The 18,945-nt window shown below is 37.9% G+C and overlaps 1 protein-coding gene across 2 annotated transcripts in view; it reads left to right on the top strand.

The window, feature by feature from the left end:
- Nucleotides 1-16,334, top strand: part of Atl3 (atlastin GTPase 3) — a 43,574-nt gene extending 27,240 nt beyond the window's left edge. For both annotated transcript variants that reach the window (XM_028770952.1, XM_028770951.1), the window contains exons 9-13: nucleotides 5,754-5,881; nucleotides 6,428-6,484; nucleotides 7,591-7,662; nucleotides 8,618-9,049; nucleotides 10,478-16,334. In XM_028770952.1, the coding sequence (XP_028626785.1) occupies nucleotides 5,754-5,881; nucleotides 6,428-6,484; nucleotides 7,591-7,662; nucleotides 8,618-9,049; nucleotides 10,478-10,564 (776 nt within the window). In that variant the 3' untranslated portion in view covers nucleotides 10,565-16,334. The remainder of the gene's footprint in view (nucleotides 1-5,753; nucleotides 5,882-6,427; nucleotides 6,485-7,590; nucleotides 7,663-8,617; nucleotides 9,050-10,477) is intronic.
- The last annotated feature ends 2,611 nt before the right edge of the window (nucleotides 16,335-18,945 follow it).

The raw sequence follows: 18,945 nt of genomic DNA, 5'->3' as shown, positions 1-18,945 counted from the left end.
GTTTCTTTCTTTCTTTCTTTCTTTCTTTCTTTCTTTCTTTCTTTCTTTCTTTTTTTGTGTGTGTGTGTGTGGAGGGGTAGGATCTCTGTAGCCCAGGCTGGCCTCAAACTCGCTTGGTAGCCAAGGGTTACTTTGAACTTATCTTCCTGCCTTTACTTCCTGACTGCTGGGATTAAGGTATTTATTCACCACTGTGCCTGGCTGGTAATGTTCTTTCAGGGTTATGACACTTTATTTTAACTGTATTTTTACCAAATCTAAAGTGTTGGAGATTTGCTTGTTTTGAGTTAAGGTCTTGCTGTTTAGCCCTTGCTTACCTGGGAGTTGATATGTAGACCAGGATGGCTTTGAATTTGGAGTTCTCCTGTTTTAACTTTCTATATGTTGGGATTACAGACATGTTCCACTACTCCCAGCTTCGATATTTTTCAATAGGTGAGCTTAGGGGGATGGGTCAGTGACTTTTCATGTCATCCTTTTGTCTCATGGGGAGCTCAGGTTACTAGGTATAAGCATAGAAAAATGTCAGTATTTTCTATCTTAAGGCGTTTTGATATTTCAAAGCCTTCTATTTTGAAACTCAGTTTATTTTAGCATTTTTATTTAGAAAGTAGGCAGATTTTAAAGATTGTGTGAGTGTGACCTGAAGCTGTATGTTACTGGGACACATGTTTGCATTTCTGTGGTTACCTTTAGTGAGTTACTACAAGCTGAGCAGCTTAAGACACTAGAGATTTATTCCTTTACAGTTCAGGAGGCCAGAAGTTTGAAGTAGTGGTGGTTTCCTCCTGGAGCTCTGAGGAGAGCCTATGCCATGCCTCTCTCCTGATCCCTGGGAAGTGATGGCAATCCTTGGTATTCATTGGCTGTTTTTGTGTTGTCACATGGGTGTCTTCCTTATATTCTTTTTCCTACTAGCCCATCATTCTGGATTTAAGACTTCCTCAGTGATTATAAATCCTCCTGTTTAGTGAATCAAATTTGTTGGGGCACCTTCCAAGTAAGGTCACATTCTGAGGTTAAGTTGAATGTATGTTTGGGGAGGCAGCAGTATTTACTCCACTATCCGTACAGTTTGCTGATGGTTTAGTAACTAAATGGTAAGTATGTTGTTTATGTTTATAAGACAGGGAGGAAATTTAGGATAAGCAATTTCCTCTAGTCTCATAACTAGGAAGAATTTGCTTCCCTCATTCAATAGATATTTAATAGATAGAACAATATATATTTTTTAATTAATTATTTTTTAAACAGAGCATTGCTTTATAGTCTTAGCTGGCCTCTGGAATTCATTGGCTGTGAACTCATGCTTTTTTTTATATATGAAAAGGCAAGTCCAGAAAGGACTAGGGATATGTAGCTCAATTATAGAGGCTTCCCTAACATATACGAAGTTCCAAGTGTGATCTTCAGCATTGAGGAAAAACAAAAAACATCAAACTCAAGTTCAAACCCAAACTTAGAACCTAATCTCCAAACTCCAAAACCCAAATTATTGAAAATATATAAACCATCATAACAATCAGAAAAGCACAAATATATTAGTGTGTTATCAGTTTTTTGTTTTTTGTTTTGTTTCGGTTTTGGCTTTTGGTTTTTCAAGACAGCATTTCCCTGTGGAACCCTGGGTGTCCTGGAATTCATTCTGTAGACCAGGCAGGTGTCAGACTCATAGAGAACCACATACCTCTGCCTCCTGAATGCTGGGATTAAAGGTGTGTGTCACTACTACCTGACGATGTTACAGTTTTTATGCATAGTATTATGGTAGTATCATTTTTAAGTGCTTTGTTCTTGGATCTAGTGTTCTGTTTTTAGGAGTTTATCCCAAGGAACTGGCCAAATAAATGAATAAAAATTGTATTCAAGGATATATATTTGATATTTTATATTATATATAATATATATTTTATTATACATACATGTATTTATTATATGTAATATATATAATTATATAGAAATTATATAATATACAAATATATAAATATATATAATATAAATATATATATATTATAATAAGGGATAACTTCAAACCAAATGTGTACTTATAAGGATTTGGTTGATTTATGATAATGGTAAACACAATATTAAAGTTCAGTCTTTAGCCAGGTGTTTGGTGGAACGTACCTGTAGTCCCAGCAACAGGAAGGCAGAGGAAGGATTATCAAACTTTAGGCTAACCTGGGCTATCAAGGGAGTCCTTGTCTCAAAAATTAAAAAAAAGGAATTACTAAAAAGAACTGGGAAGGGACTGGAGAGAGTGTTCTTCCAGAGGTCCTGTGTTCAATTCCCATCAACCACATGGTGGCTCACAACCATCTGTAATGGGTTCTGATGCTCTCTTCTGGTGTGTCTGAAGAGAGTGACAATGTACTCATATACATAACATAATAAATATATTTTTAAAAAATTTATGTATATGAGTAATCTTTAAAAAAAGAATTAGGTAGATATTTGGATGTCTGTGTATGCATATACAGAGAAGTCAGGGGTAAATTATTAAATGTTGAATAAAAAATAAGTTATGGAAATAATTATTTAATGTTAGATTGAAGAATAGCATATGAAATCTGATCAAAAAGATATAAATTGTAATGTATTGTTTGAGATATAGTCTTGCTTGCATAGTAGCTCTTTGCTAGCCTCAAACTGGCTATCTACCACAGCCTAGCCTTGAACCTGGTCTTCTGTTTTGTTCATCCCAATGCTAGGATTACAGATTAGTGTCACCGTGCCTAGTTTACAAGTACTTGAAAAAACGAAAACACTTAAAAGTATAATTTTTCTTTTTACCGCAATTTCTAAATTTATGTATGTTTAAGGAGCTATAGTATAGTTAGGTATAACTTTTCACTCAACAATGGCTTTTGTGCAAATGGCCCCAGAGATAATAGAGCCCATATGTGTCATAGTCTGCCCTGTGTAGATTGTACTTATGCACTAGACAGTGTTAGCACAGTGAGGAACTTACCTGATGACACAGTTCTCAGACAATCTCTGTTGCTAAAGTGATACATGACTCTACTTTTAGATTTATGGATATTTTTATAATTTTAGAGAAGCTTTTAAGGTTGAAGGATTTATTTATTTATTTATTTATTTATTGTTTATGGGCATGCTACTACTTGTTAGTCGAAGTCAGAGGACAAGTTTGTGGAGGTGATTGTCTTACACTTTGGTGGGATCCAGGTCAGTAGACTTGCATAGCCAAGCCTCTTTTACCCACTGAGGCATATTGTACCTGCTTCTTTTTGGAGCCAGTGTCTTGCTGTGTCCTAGAATGACCTATAACTCATTATAATAGCCCATACTGACGTTGAACTCAGTCCTTCTGCCTCAGCCTCTCAAATGTTGGGATTTTCAGCATGCCTCCAGACATGACTTTATTGAGTTTCAGTGAAGAATAAATTCTAAGTTGAAAAAAGTAGTTGACTTATAAATATTTGACTAAGAGTAGCTTGAGAGGAACACAGGTTTTTAAAAATTTTGGAGACAGGGTCTTGATACATAGAGCTCACCTGGCCTCTAACTTTTTAGGTAGCCTGGGATGGCCTCAGCCTCCCAAGTCCTTGTATTGTAGGTGTGTGTCACCATATATGGCTGGCACCACATGTGATTAACTTTATTGTGATACATTTGTAAGTAGAACTGTTGTGGGGATAGCTCAGCAGATAAAGGTTCCTGTTGCCAGGCCTGATGAGTGCAGTTCAATCTCTGGTCAAACATGAACTTAGTTTCAATGTCATAGAAGCTGAGCTGCTTCTTGCAGATAGAGGATCAATTGCTTTTTTGAGGCTTTGTTTCCACAGAAACAGGATGCTGTGTCGTCAGCATAAAAAAATTTCACTGGAGCAGGAAGATCGCTAAAGCAGCTATTTAAGTATTTCTGTAACCAAACACCAGGGCTTAGTCTTCTTTTATATCGTGAGAAACTGGGCTTGTTTGTCACGAGACACTTCTATGATTTAAAAGCTGTTGTTCTGGAATAGCCTTCGTAGAGACATGAGCAGTCTGAGGTCTGTAAACCTCAGGCAGAGACAGGCAGGTTTCTGTGAGTTAGAGGACAGCCTGGTCTACAACGGAAATTCCAGGACAGTCCTCTGACTGCACAGAGAAACCCTGTTTCGAAAAGCCAGTGGCTTAGTGAATAAAGGCAGTTGCACAGAAGTCAGTTCCTTAGACTCACATAGTAGAAATAGAGTGACTACCACAAGTTGTCCTCTGACTTTCATACACACTCTGTGGCACATATACATATGCATGCACACATGCACACATTTAAAAATTCTCAAAGGATTAAAAGATATTCAATGAAATTCTATTTTGTAAGGTTCTATAGTTTAACACACATAAGCATACTGTAGAACAGTATAGTGTGTCTACCACTTTGTACTTTTTTCAGTATGAAAGATTCAGTATAAAAGGATTTAAGATACAGTTTTTTACATTTTAACTTATTTTTTATTTTATGTGTATGGGTGTTTTGTTTGCACATATGTCTATACTCTGTATGAATGTAGTGCCTGCAGAGGCTAGAAGAGGGGGTTAAAGCCTGTGGAACTAGAGTTACAGACCATTGTGAGTCACCATGTGGGTTCTGAGAATCTAACACGTCTCTTTTGGAAGAATGACAAGTGCTTTAACTGCTAAGCCGTCTCCAACCTCAAGTATGAGATTAATAATTTGTCCTACTTTTTTATTTCTTAAAACTTAATAGGTTCATTTTTTTATATTATAATTAGGTTTGTGGAGTGCCGAAGAGTTTTTCTATCTTGATATTGGCAAAATTTTATTTTCATTTGGCAGTTGGAAACTCATTAAAGACATTAGAAAATTTGTATAAATCTTATTTCTTGTAATTCAATTCTCCTGCATGTTCATAGTTGGATTTGTTTATTTGTACTTTGAAGAAAGGGCGCCTCTACTTGATGAGTCCCCTTATTCTGCTTTGAGAACTTTGTGCAAACTGCAAAGAGTACATTACTTTCCTGATATAATGGTCTTTTTATCTTGAGGTGGCCTGGGAGCCACTGAGAAGATACTTAGAAGCAAATAACAGGAGGTACAAATGCTTCTACTCAAGTATTACTATCATTGTTTTTTTGAGACAGAATGAATGCACCCCAGGTTAGTCTCAAATTCACTATGTAGCCCAGGCTGACCTTGAGCTCCTTGACCCTCTGTCAGGTCCTCCTGCTGGGATGATGGGTGTGAGTCACAGTGCCAGGCAAGAGCTTTCTCCTTTAAGACAAAATATTAGCAAAAATAAGGCACACGAATGAATAGTGGCTTCCTGTTTGTTTTAAGGGACAGTGTATGGGTGCAGCAAAGGCATGAGGCAAGTGAAGAGGTTATTTTGTTTTTGAACACATTCTTTAGTTCTTTTAAAAGTGATACTGACTTGGAAGGCAAAAGCAAGAGGATTGCAAATTTGAAGCCTGCCATGGGTAGTTAGGATTCTGTCCCTAAAGCCAAGCCAAACTAAACCATGTAATTTCTTAAAAAGCAAGAGAATATACCAAAGTCCCAGAATTGAAACCAAGATAAGGATATTCTGTATATTCTGCTCTGAACTGGAAAGGACTTAAATGTGACAGGAAGGAAGGTCACAAATGTAAGTGCGTTAGGATAGCAGTCTATCGGCGGCCTGACCACAGCCAGAAGATAGCAAGCATAGTCTTAGCCCTCTTTCTGTAAGAGGGTTTTGTGCTCATTTTGGCTTCTTGTGTCTTTCTTTATGATCCTGTATATAGATATTGCTAGTGAATTCAAAGAGCAGTTACAGGCTCTAATACCGTATGTACTAAATCCATCTAAATTAATGGAGAAGGAGATCAATGGTTCAAAAGTCACCTGCCGGGGACTGTTGGAATATTTTAAGGTAAATATAAATTTTAGTTCTAATTTGCTTTTTGTAAAATTGATTTTAATATTAGTAATTTTCTGGGGGAAATGGTTAGAGGCATTTTATGACCTTAGTGCCCTTACAGAAGCGGGCCACTGGGTGGCAGTATTGGCATAAGAACCAAGTGATATTTTTTGCACTCTCTTAGAGTAGTCATTACTGTGCCTTCAAGGAAGATGATGTGGCAGGAGGTGGTTAGGAGGTTGCTGTGAGTAGGAGACGCACATAAATGGGACGCAGCTATCTCCAGGTGGACGGTCTCCACCCACAGGTCGTGGTGAGGCCGTTGTGCATGGGGTCCTGAGTGGAATCCTGGCCTTGGTAGACTTGTGCTGTTTGAGAATATTTATAGATAACTAAAAATGCTAACATGCGCTCAGAGGTGTGTTGTGCTTCTGCTAATTCTTGGTTGTTGATTTAGGATTTTAGGAAAATGCATTTGTGTGGTCTCACTATTTTAAAATATGAACAAAATATTTTACAGTTATATTTTTGTGATAGTTTCTATGTTTATGTTTTAAGGCATATATTAAAATTTACCAAGGAGAAGATCTGCCTCACCCAAAATCCATGCTTCAGGTAATAAAGTCTTTGATATTCTTTTTTTTTTTTAAAAAAAAAGATTTATTAATTTGGCCAGACAGTAGTGGTGCACACCTTTAATCCCAGCACTTGGAAGGCGGATTTCTGGGTGCGAGGCCAGCCTGGTCTATAGGATGAGTTCCAGGACAGCTAGGGCTACACAAAGAAACCCTGTCTTGAAAAACCAAAAAAAAAAAAAAAAAAAAAAAAAGATTTATTAATTTATTATGTATATGAGTACACTGTAGCTATCTTCAGACATACCAGAAGAGGGCATCATATCATATTATAGATGGTTGTGAGTCACCATGTAGTTGTTGGGAATTGAACTCAAAACCTCTAGAAGAACAGTCAGTGCTGTTAACCACTGATCCATTTCTCCAACCCAAGTCATTGGTATTCTAAGTGACGTTTTTCATTTGCTGGAATTGACCCAAATATGACACAACTGAATCCTGAAGAAGAGAGCAAGGCTACTCTCCTTTTCTTTAATAGCCTTACCTTGACTATTAAAAGCATTTTACAGCAAGTGTATGTACCCTCTGCATTGGACCTTGTAGTATAATGAAAGTTTTCTTCCTCCTTTTCTTTCTCTTCCTCTCCTCCTCCTCTGCCTTCTACCTTCTTCTTCCTATTCTCCTCTTTCTCTTCCATCTTCTACCTCCCTCCTCTTCCCTCCTTCCCTCCCTCCCTCCCTTCCTTTAAACCTTTATTTTTTTCTTTTTTCCCCTTTTTTTTTTTTTTTTTTTTTTTTTGGCACTGGGATTGAGCCCAGGCCTTATAGGTTAGGTAAGAGCTCTGCCACTGACCACTGAGCTTTGTCTCAAGCCCAGGGTATGCACTTGTTAAGTTTAAAACTAAAGGAAATTATAGTTTCTTCAGTTTTAGAGGTTTGGTTTATGCTAAAGATTCTTAAGTGTCAGAATAGATGTTTTGGCACAAAAAATGGCGAAAGTATGTGTTTTATGTGTTGAATTATATGAAAATATAAAAAAAATAACAGAAGGCTAATAAAGGAAAAATGGGAATAGGAAGAGAGATATTTTTGTTTTGTTTCTTGGAAAATGTTACAAGAAGTATTTCACACTTTCCTTTCTTAAAAGGCCACTGCTGAAGCCAACAATTTGGCAGCTGCAGCCTCTGCCAAAGATATTTATTACAACAACATGGAAGAGGTATGTGAGTAACACCTTGTTCCAAAGTGTCATTTCCTAAGCATATGGCCACTGACTTCAAAGGCCCAAACTTGATCCTTCTCAACGTATCCTTTTTGTTTGTTGTTTGAGACAGGGTTTTATGTAATAGGCTAGCCTGAGAATCACTGTGTTAGTGGAGAGTGTCCGATTGCACTGCCTATACCTCACTAATGCTGTAGCACAGGAATGTGCCTTAAGTTTGTTTTCACTTATTAATCTTTGTATATGTATGCCACATAGATGTGGGTGTTCATGGAGGCCAGAAGAGGGCATAGGGTCCTCCGAGTACATCAGAGTCAGACATTTGATCTCTTGGAGCCCTAGTTGTAGGAGGTTTTGAGCTTCATGTTGGGGGTGCTGGGAACTGAACTCTGGTCCTGCAAGAGCAGCAAGTGTTCTTAGCTACTAAGCCATCTCTCCAGCCTCCCAGTGTCTGGTTATTAACCATTTCTAACCAAGCTTTTAATTAATTTTTATATTTTTATACAAAGGCTTGCTATGTAGCTGTGGTTGGCCTAAAAGTTGTTATGTTTTATGTATGAATCTCTTGCCTCTGCTTCTTAAGTGCTGAGATTATAGGTATATGCCAATATGACTTTGGCCTTGGAGATTTGTCTTTTCTGGCTTCTCATTAAAGCAGAATCTCATGGAGCTTAGGTGGGCTTCAGACTTTTCATGTTGCTGAGGGTGGGATTACAGATGTGTACCACCGTACTGACTTTAACGGTGTTGGGATTAAACCGAGGGCTCTGTGTGTACCAGGCAAATTCTCTAAAATGTAGGTTATATCCTTAGTCTCCTTTGAATATTTTCTGAAATTAATTTCTAAGCCTTTTTCTAAACTCTTAAGAGCATTCTAATCTTTACTGTGTCTTTTTACATATTTTATTTGGCATGTACAAGAATTTTCAGCATGTGTTTTTGTCATTTTTAGATTTGTGGGGGAGAGAAACCTTATTTGTCTCCAGACATTTTAGAAGAGAAGCACCAAGAATCCAAACAACTTGCTCTGGACCACTTTAAGAAGACCAAAAAGATGGGTGGGAAGGATTTCAGCTTCCGTTACCAGCAGGAGCTGGAGGAGGAAATCAAAGAACTGTATGAGAACTTCTGCAAGCACAATGGCAGCAAGAATGTCTTCAGTACCTTCCGAACCCCTGCAGTTCTGTTCACAGGCATCGCAGCATTGTACATAGCCTCGGGCATCACTGGCTTCATTGGGCTTGAGGTTGTGGCCCAGCTGTTCAACTGTATGGTTGGACTGCTGTTAATAGCACTCCTTACCTGGGGCTACATCAGATATTCCGGGCAGTATCGTGAGCTGGGAGGAGCTATTGACTCCGGTGCAGCATATGTGTTAGAGCAGGTGAGTGGTGCTAGCTGAGCCTGAGAGTCTGTGGTGATCGTGCTTCTGTAGTAAAATTTGAAGGAATTTCATAGTGAAAAAGAGGGTACGCCCACTTTCTGATGGGCTTAACATTTTATTCTTTTTTAGTATATAGATATTTAATCCTGATGTCTTGTTTTAACGCCTGAAAATGGCTCTTTAATGCAAAAGGGGGTCTTTGATCTATTGTCCTTTTCCTGGGTCAGTTTTACTTTTAATGTGTACAAGTGCTTTGTCTGCATATATGTCTGTGTACAATTTGTGTAGAGTGCCTGCAGAGGCAAGAAGAGGTGGATCCCCTGGAACTGGAGTTACAGAGGGCCTGGGGCAGCTCTAATTATGAGCACTTCAGATCCTATTCCTGTATGATTCTCTCATGTTCTGATGAATTTGATTCACTGATAAAATAGGAACTTAACACTGTTGCATTTTAAATCTTTTGGGGGTAGAAAATGTATGACATTGCCTTCATTTATCAAATTTTTATGTATATATTTTTTAATTAATTATTTGGTTAACATACAAAATAATGGGTTTGTTTATGGCATTTTCATACATACCTTTATTTATATCTTCAAAAAGCAAATGTTTTTTGAGATTGTCATGATCTGTAGGGTTTTTTATTTTCAAAGTTTATTTAAATTTGTTACTATTGTGTGTGTTGGGTTGTATATGATACGTTAATGTGGATGTATGGGACCCAGATCACAGGATATGGAAGTCAGAGTTTTTTTTAACCTTTAGGTGGGTTCTGTGGATTGAGCTTACATCATTAGAGTTGAGCAGCAGTGTTTACCCAATGAGCTATCTTATTAGCCCATTTTTGTTTGTTTGCAATAGTCTCATGTTGCCCAGGCTGGTTTCAGATTTCATATATAGAAGAGGATGAGCTTGAACTCTGGAACTCCTGATTCTGCTGTCTCTAATAGCTTTGAAGTGCTACAAATGCTGTAGGTATAGCTACATAGTATCTGCTACACCTGGATGAGCTCCTGCTTCATTTTTTTGAGACAAGGTCTTTTTGTAGTCTAGGTTGGCCTAGGACATTCATAATCTTTCTGCCTTAGCCTCCTGAATGCTGAGACTGTAGGTCTGTACCACTACAATTGGTCATTTTGTATGTTTTTAGGACTAGTTTGTTTCTTTTTTGTGACATAAATAGATTAGTTAGGTCAACAGTATGAACAGGGAAGCCTCTACCTCTTCAGCAGAGGAACAGATGCTCAGGTGACACTTAGGAGTCAGCTGGCATCATGGTTTCCTCTCACTACAGTTGTCTCAGTCCCTCTGCCTTTTCAGCATGCTGCTTATGAGGAAAGATATTTGGAAGTTATCTCCCAGGACTTAGTTTTTTCATGTCATATTGTAATTTATTAACTAATATATTGACTAAATGGACTTTTGCAGGCTTCTTCTCATATTGGTAATTCTACTCAGGCTGCAGTAAGGGATGCTGTCGTTGGGAGACCATCTGCTGATAAAAAGTCGCAATAGCATCTTAATGAGAAGATCCAACAAGAGCCCAGTCAGCTTCTGGATCTCTGCCAATGCCATCATCACGGGTCCATTTCCAGAGGAATGGCAGATCTGAGACCATCCTGGGAGATCTGAGATGGCACTGTAATAAATGAACTGACCTCTGCTATGGTTTCCAATTCCACTTGTTGTGGAAGCAGTTCTTTTTCTTGCTGTTACAGACTCAAGGCTACTCTTTTCTCTATTCTCTGCTTTTTGCACTTTAAGGGGTGGGGGTGGGGGCTAAAAGGAAAACAGGAATGCAGCTTTTAAGCCTTTGATGTGCCACATAGTGCCTTTTAAGACCAGTACATCCCTCTGCAGCCATGAAGGCTAAGGAATGGAGGACAACCTCATGAATTGTATGGTTTTGGATCAAGTTCTCTTTTGGATTTTGGATTTTAGTTCTTTTGTATCTTTGAAGATTTGTCTTTTAAAAAGTTTACATAACTTGAAAAAGGCTCAGAACAAAAGGCCCACTGAAATGATGCTTATTATTCTTTAAAAAAATTCCCCTAGTACTGGTGATTAAACCTATTGCCTGAATATGCTAAGCAATTGCTCTGCCCTGCAGCTGTCCCCCAGCCCGCTTGACTATGCAGACTCAGGTCTTGAAATTACTCTGTTCCAGGTGGCTGTGAGCTTCCCATCGTCCTCCTCTCTTCCCTGTCTTCTTGAGTAGTTGAATACAGATTTGTGGTACCATCCTTGCTTCAAGAATTTATATGAAAGCCAGGCAGTGGTGGCACACGCCTTTAATCTCCGCACTTGGGAGGCAGAGGCAGGTGGATTTCTGAGTTTGAGGCCAGCCTGGTCTACAGAAGAATTTATATGAATTCTTTTTGCTATGCAGCATGAATGAGTTAAATTACTTAATCTGTTTCAGATTGTAAGTTCTTATACCAAGTAGGCTGGCAGTTTTGTTGAACTTGCTTTTTTATTTTTATTTCTATAGCTTCTTTCTAGAAAAGAGGCAAACTATTCTTTAAAAGTCAGTGGTTCATAATAAAAGGAATGAGCTATATATTTCATGGTAAAATTGTAGTTGAATGAACCATGTAACCTCTGAGAAGTTACCTTGAATTTGTGTCTTGGTGAGATTCACTGTACATTTATGTCAGTCACAAAAATAGTCATTTTCAACAGAGAAAAGGCATTACCAAATACTATTCCTTTTAATTAATGCTCACTTTCATTTTGCTTAGTGGTAATACCAAATTATCTGATCTAAAGTCTTTACCTAAACTCTGTAGTGTGTGTGTGTGTGTGTGTGTGTGTGTGTGTGTGTTTGTTTGTGTCTGTGTGTCTGTCTGTCTGTCTCTCTCATGGTGTTGCCATAACATAGACCAGGCTAGCCTTGAACTCATAGAGATACTTGTGCCTCTGTGTACCATTATACCTGCCCCCAAACTGCATTTTGTTCTATATACTATCTAATGTTCATAATATCAAAGCTAGTCTGTTGATTTTTATTTAGTAAACTTTCCTTTTTTCTTCTCCATTGAAGAAGGATGTATACTCAGTCTAGCCAAACTATTTAAAATACTTCTTTAGCCAGGTGCCATTAGCATATACCTTTATTCCCAACATTGGAGAAGCAGAGGCAGGTAGATCATCTCTGTGAGTTTGAGGCCAGCCTGGTCTACAGAATAAATTCCAGGATGGCCAGGGCTACCAGAAATCAAACAAATTCCCTCTTAATTATTCTTCTGGTTAGACTAATAGTTTTAAAATAATTGGCTTAGGAAGGCCAATTGCTCAGACTCTAAAATTTATTTTTTTACATTTACCTTGATTATGTGATAAAGTTTTATCTATTGCTTTTTTCTTTGACTTGTAATAGTGAATTATTATGAACTTAAACCTTCTTAAAATATGCCTGAAGGTAGAGAAGCCTTAATTTTTGAGATAATTTGAATTTTGTTGCAGGAAGGAGATACAGGTTTTTGGCAAAGCCTAGTGTAAATTTTATGTATGTGGAGTATGAATGGAAGGTAGGAGAAAATGCATTTAATTTTATCACAACTTTCTTTTAGTAATAGTTTTCCAGTTAAACATTTAGCAAATCCTGAATTAATATTAAGCATTTTACATATTTTCATACCATCTTATCCTGAAAATGTTAGTTATTTTTCCTTTTGCTATGACATTTGGGAACAATTCCAACTTGTTTTAAAACTATTCACTGCTCATGCTGACTGTAAGGGGCTGGAAGCTCACTCCTGGCATAGTGCAGAGTTTTCAGGTGATGCCACTATCTGAAAGCTTGTATTAAGTTATATACTCCTGATACTGAGACAAAGTCAGAGAGGGTTTTGGGGACAGAGTTTTGTTATGTAGTCTGGGTTGGCCTTTAACTTACTTTGAAGTTTAGACTGGCTTTGAATTTGAGGTTCTGCTGCCTCAGACTCCTTAAGTGCTGAGCTTGTAGGTGTGTGTCCCTGTGCCCACCTCTGGTTCTACGCTTAATGGTGAGGAAGATGATGCAGGGAAACTTTGCCATTGCTTCAGTATTACATCTGTGTGTGTGTGTTAAGTGAGTATTCCATTAATAAACATACTCTGTTCCTGGACATGTTTATAAAGGTTTCTTTGAGGGTTATTAGGAGTTCTCCTTGGCCTGTTTTCTAACTTTAAATTGTTGATTTTCTATCACAATTTTCAACACAAAATGCCTTTTTATGACTGGCTGGAAATAGTTTTTAGGAGATTCATAACTGGTTGAAAGAGTCTGTTAATGCCTTTTCTTTGTGGCTCAGGGACATGGTAGAGGAGTCAGACCAGTGTCCCTATGCAAGCACTATTTTTGTGTGCACTCCTGTCACTAAGTGTAGCACATTTATATGATCATAATGGAGATTTCAAAACATTAAACATAACTCACTTTAGGAAAAGCTAGTTGTTGCCAAGATGTTCTTGTTTTTGTTTTGGGGGCTGTGTGTATGCCAGATATTCTCTCTATCCACCAGGTTTAACACTTTAGTGTGCATCTTATCATCAAATGGATAAAATCACAACTTTCTTTCACTGAGAAGTCTCTCATGGTTTATTACTTGCTGATAAATTTTGAGTATCCCTTTTAAGAATACCAAAAATCTGTCTCATAGATGCTTGTGACATTTCTGTCCTTCTCCCCCCACCTCCACCCCCTTCTCTTTTTCTTTTTCTATGCAGCCCCAGCCAGAGGTTTATGTTTGATACCTGCTGTATACTGGATCAGACCTCTAAATGGTTATGCTTGATTTACTTCCTCTCATTAAGACAGACAAGCACTGTATTTTCCTTGTAGTTTCTTTAGTACACAAACAGTGGTTGGTATCCCACAGTGGCTGGGATATGCGAATGAGAAAAAAATTCAGTAGGTTAATATGAGCCCAAACAAAAGGAAAAAAAATTCCATCCCTCAAAAAGTGCCATGGAAGTATCAAAAAGACCCATTTTGTTTGTGTAGGTTTTTTGCAATGTAATTGAGTATAATTTGAGTTTTTTAAGTCAGGTGGCCAACATCTCTGTATTTTGCTACCTAGCAAGTGGAGCCAATGTGGTTTTTGTCAGGAGTGAGGCCATAAGCAAGCCTTACTTAGCAAAGTGCAAAGTGTTACTGTCTCATATGGTTTGTTGTAGTGGCTACAGTTGTTTTCATCAGGGTTGTACTGTAGCTTCATCGTGGACACTGGTTCTCATCTACCTTTTCATGCTTTAGACTAATCTATAGGATGTATTAAAAGAAAATGAGACTCTGCTTTGTAGCTAGGGATTGCTGAGATGGCTTTGTGCTGTAGCTCTGGGGTCATCATTTATCAACATCAGTGGGTGATGGGTTGGTGGGTGTTTGTGGGGATGAATGACCGAGATTGAACTGATCTATGGATGGGAGTACCCAGACAGGAAGTGCACTTCAGCATTTCCAGCAGCTGTACCTGAGGTCTGCTGCCAAGTCTGCTCCCCACAGAGTTTACTGTGTTTAGAAATAGCAGGGTATCCTAATTCAGATGGTTGTCCAAGGGTTTTAAAGCTGTCATAGTGCCTTCTCTTAACACTTGCCCTCACACACTAACAGGTAATTGGGACTTTTTTTTTTTTTTTGGTAAATTTTGATAGTGTCCTCTCTCACACTCTGAAAAAACCCGATTGGGCACTGTGACTTGAATTCCTAAATCTTTTGTTGTTTTGTTTTGAGAAAGGGTTTCAGTGTGTAACCCTGTCTGTTCTGGAACTCACTATGTAGACCAGGCTGGCCTTAATTTCACAGAGATCAACTTGTCTCTGTGAATCCCAAAATCTTATACACACAGAAAACCCTAACACATTAATACCTAATGAACAAAAAAGATGGGATCATAACTATGAAAGTCGTCACCTATGTACCCCACAGCAGGAACTAGAAAGTTTTCTTATGGGAAAGAATTTCATATGCCAGAGCTGAAGTTTAATGTTCTGACAAAGGGAAGGTCACATTAATGCCCATACTTTACAGTTCAGGTGATCAAAGTGGTTATGAATGTAAGCCTTACAAGAGTTAAATCTTGAACATACACAGTTGTTCTCAATTTTATTTTAAAAATAGTTTGCTATACTTTCTGCTATGTCATTGCCTTTGAATGGCTTTAAAACTATAATTTTTAAAAAAGCACAACGAGAATCAATGATGCTGTTTGTGTTTCACTTTTGGGTTGTACATTTAATGGATTAAAGATCACAGCACCATATCACCTGTGTTTGTTGTTACTGTTCTTTCTTGTGGAAGGACCTATAGAACAGAGTAGAGATTGGCCAGGGGAGTTGGTGACCTGGTCAGAGATGGAACAATGGCAAGGTAGCTCACTTTGCCTTCCACAGTGGCATTGAGCCTGGTTAGCAGTGAGCTAGTAAAGCTGTTGTCCAATGGCTTGAAAGCAGTGAGTAGTCAAGAGTCAAGAGCATTGTTGTATCTTCCAATTGTAGTCTCATACAGTGGGGAGGATAGGGAGAGCTGTGCTGAAATATTTCCTCTCTACAGGTAACCCGGGAAGCAATGGAGAAGTGGTACTGAGTCACTGAGTTTCTCCAATCCTGGGAAAGGTTTGTGGGTCTTTGCTTGTTTTTTTTATTTTTTATTTTTTATTTTTTTGAGTCCCTATGTAGCCATGTCACTCATTATTGGCTGGCCTCAGGATGGAGTTCAGGCTGGCTTTGAACTCATAGCAATCACAAGCTTAAGAGCACTGGGATTGGAGGAGTTTGCCATTACACTGGGCTCTTTTTTTTTTTTTTTTCTTAGAACATGGTCATGGTGCATGATGAACAGTGCCTTGGGGAACTGTGAGAGAGTCTCCAGTAAAACAGGCAGAGAAGAGAGCCTTTTACCTCAAGTAAATTTTGTTCCCTTGATTGTTTATAAATGTGATTTTGTGCCTCCTATGTCAAAAATTTGCAATCAACTTATAAGACATGTTTCTTTTTGGATGTTGGAAGATAGCTGTAGAACCCAATTTGGTGAAAGGAGTGCTGTCCTCAGTGTGCCCTGAGTCTGGATATGGCCTTCTGCTTTTCCAGATATAATTTATAGTACTCACTAGGCAATTGTGTTAGAATTGCTCTATCTTGAGAAAAGTCTGTTCTGGGAAAGGGCTGCTCTGTTAATATTTAGTATGTGCTTACTGGTGTTTATTTACATTTTTTTGATCTTTACTGTCTTTGGATCATTGCTTCTTTGTTACATTTGTGTATAAAATGCACTGAAACTGAAGTAAAGTTGTCTGCAGCATTAGATTGTAGTCCTCTTTCTTTAAAGTCCTCAAATCCCAGGTCTCAGACAGATCTACATAGGTTGATGAAGGCAACAGTTGCTCAGATTGTCCTCACACTATTTATCTGATAATACACTTGATTCTGCTTCTACCTGTCTTATCTAGGATTATAGGATTAAGTTGTGCCAAAAAAAAGAAAAAAAAGGATTAAGTTGTGCCACATCCAATTCATGTGGTGCTGGAAATGGAAACAAATAGAAAAGTACTCGTAACAGGGCAAGACAGTACAGAGGTTCCTCCATCTTATACTGTTGCTGAGGCTATTTTGTAGGCTTAGCTGGATTTTGATCTTGATGGAGAGTCTGTGGAAAATAACTCTATTCTAGGAACCATAGATCAAGATACCCCAACTAATTTAGCTTCTGTTAAAATGCCTGCTTCTGCACTGTTCACCAGATTAACTGCTTATCTTAGCTTCTGTTACAAAACATCCTTTAAAGACCTCTTGCTCAAATAGACTTTCAACCAAAAGTTATCAAAAAACATAAGGAAAGACACTTCATACTCAAAGGAAAAATCTACCAAGATGAACTCTCTGTTCCAAATGCAAGGGCACCCACATTCATAAAAGAAACTTTACTAAAGCTCAAAGCACACATTGCACCTCACAACAATAATAGCGGGAGACTTCACCCTACTCTTAGCAATGGACAGATCATGGAAACAGAAACTAAACAGACACAGTGAAACTAATAGAAGTTATGAACCAAATAGATTTAACAGATACCCATAGGACATTTCATCCTAAAACAAAAGAATATACCTTTTTCTCAGCACCTCATGGCACCTTCTCCAAAATAGACCATATAATTGGTCACAAAACAGGCCTCTACAGATACAAAAAGATTGAAATAATCCCATGCATCCTAACAGATCACCATGGACTAAGGCTGGTCTTCAATAACAGAAACAATGGAAAGCTCACATACATGTGGAAACTGAACAACGCTTTACTCAATGATAACTTGGTCAAGGAAGAAGTAAAGAAAAAAAGAATTTGAATTTAATGAAAATGAAGGCACATCATACCAAAATTTATGGGACACAAAGCAGTGCTAAGAGGAAAACTCATAGCTCTGAGTGCCTACAAAAAGAAACTGTAGAGAACATACACTAGCAGCTTGACAGCACACCTGAAAACTCTAGAACAAAAAGAAGCAAATACACCCAAGAAGAGTAGAAGGCAGGAAGTAAACTCAGGGCTGAAATCAACCAAGTAGAAACAAAAAGTACTATACAAAGAATCAGCAAAACCAGGAGCTGGTTCTTTGAGAAAATCAACAAGATAGATAAACTCTTAGCCAGACTAACCAGAGGGCACAGAGACAGTATCCAAATTAATAAAATCAGAACCGAAAAGGGAGACATAACAGAAACTGAGGAAATTAAAAAAAAAATCAGATCCTACTACAAAAGTGTATACTCAACTGGAAAATCTGGATGAAATCAACAATTTTCTAGACAGATACAAGCTACCAAAGTGAAATCAGGATCAGATAAACCATCTAAACAGTCCATAACCCCTGAAGAAATAGAAGCAGTCATTAAAAGTATTCCCCCCCCCAAAAAAAAAAAAAAAAAGCCCAGGGCCAGATGGTTTTAGTGCTGAATTCTATCAGACCTTCAAGGAAGACCTAATACCAATTCTCTATAAACTTCCACAAAATAGGAACAGAAGAAACACTACCCAATTCATTCTATAAAGCCACAATTACGCTCATACCTAAACCACACAAAGACCCAACAAAGAAAGGGAACTTCAGACCAATCTCCCTTATGAATATCAGTGCAAAAATACTCAATAAAATTCTTGCAAGCCAAATACAAGAATACATCAAGACAATCATCCATCATGATCAAGTAGGCTTCATCCCATGAATTCAATATATGGAAATCCATCAATGTAATCCACTATATAAACAAACTTAAAAGGAAAAAAAAAACACATGGTCATCTCATTAGATGGTGAGAAAGCATTTGACAAAATTCAACACCCCTTCATGATAAAAGTCTTATAAAGATCAGGAATTCAAGGTCCATACCTAAACATAGTAAAAGCAATATACAGCAAACCAGTTAGCCAACATCAAACTAAGTGGAGAGAAACTTGAAGCAATCCCACTAAAATCAGGGACTATACAAGCCTGCCCACTCTCTTCGTATCTACTCAATATAGTTCTTGAAGTCCTAGGCAGAGCAATTAGACAACAAAAGGAGATCAAAGGCATACAAATTGGAAAGGAAGAAATCAAAATATCATTTTTTTGCAGATGAAATGATAGCATACTTAAGTGACTCCAAAACTTCCACCAGAGAACTCCTAAACTTCAGCAAAGTGGCTGGATATAAAATCAACTCAAATCAGTAGCCTTCCTCTACTCAAAGGATAAACAGGCTGAGAAAGAAATTAGGGAAACAAACCCATCACAATAGTCACAAATAATGTAAAATACCTTAGTGTGAATCTAAGCAAGTGAAAGATCTGTATGACAAGAACTTCAAGTCTCTGAAGAAAGAAATCAAAGAAGATCTCAGAAGATGGAAAGATCTCCCGTGCTCCTCGATTGACAG

This window comes from Grammomys surdaster, unplaced genomic scaffold (genome assembly GCF_004785775.1).
Source record: "Grammomys surdaster isolate TR1022 unplaced genomic scaffold, NIH_TR_1.0 205, whole genome shotgun sequence".
In the NCBI taxonomy this organism is placed as follows: domain Eukaryota; kingdom Metazoa; phylum Chordata; class Mammalia; order Rodentia; family Muridae; genus Grammomys; species Grammomys surdaster.
The sequence above is the reverse complement of the archived record's forward strand: the minus strand, read 5'-3'. Positions and strand labels throughout refer to the sequence as shown.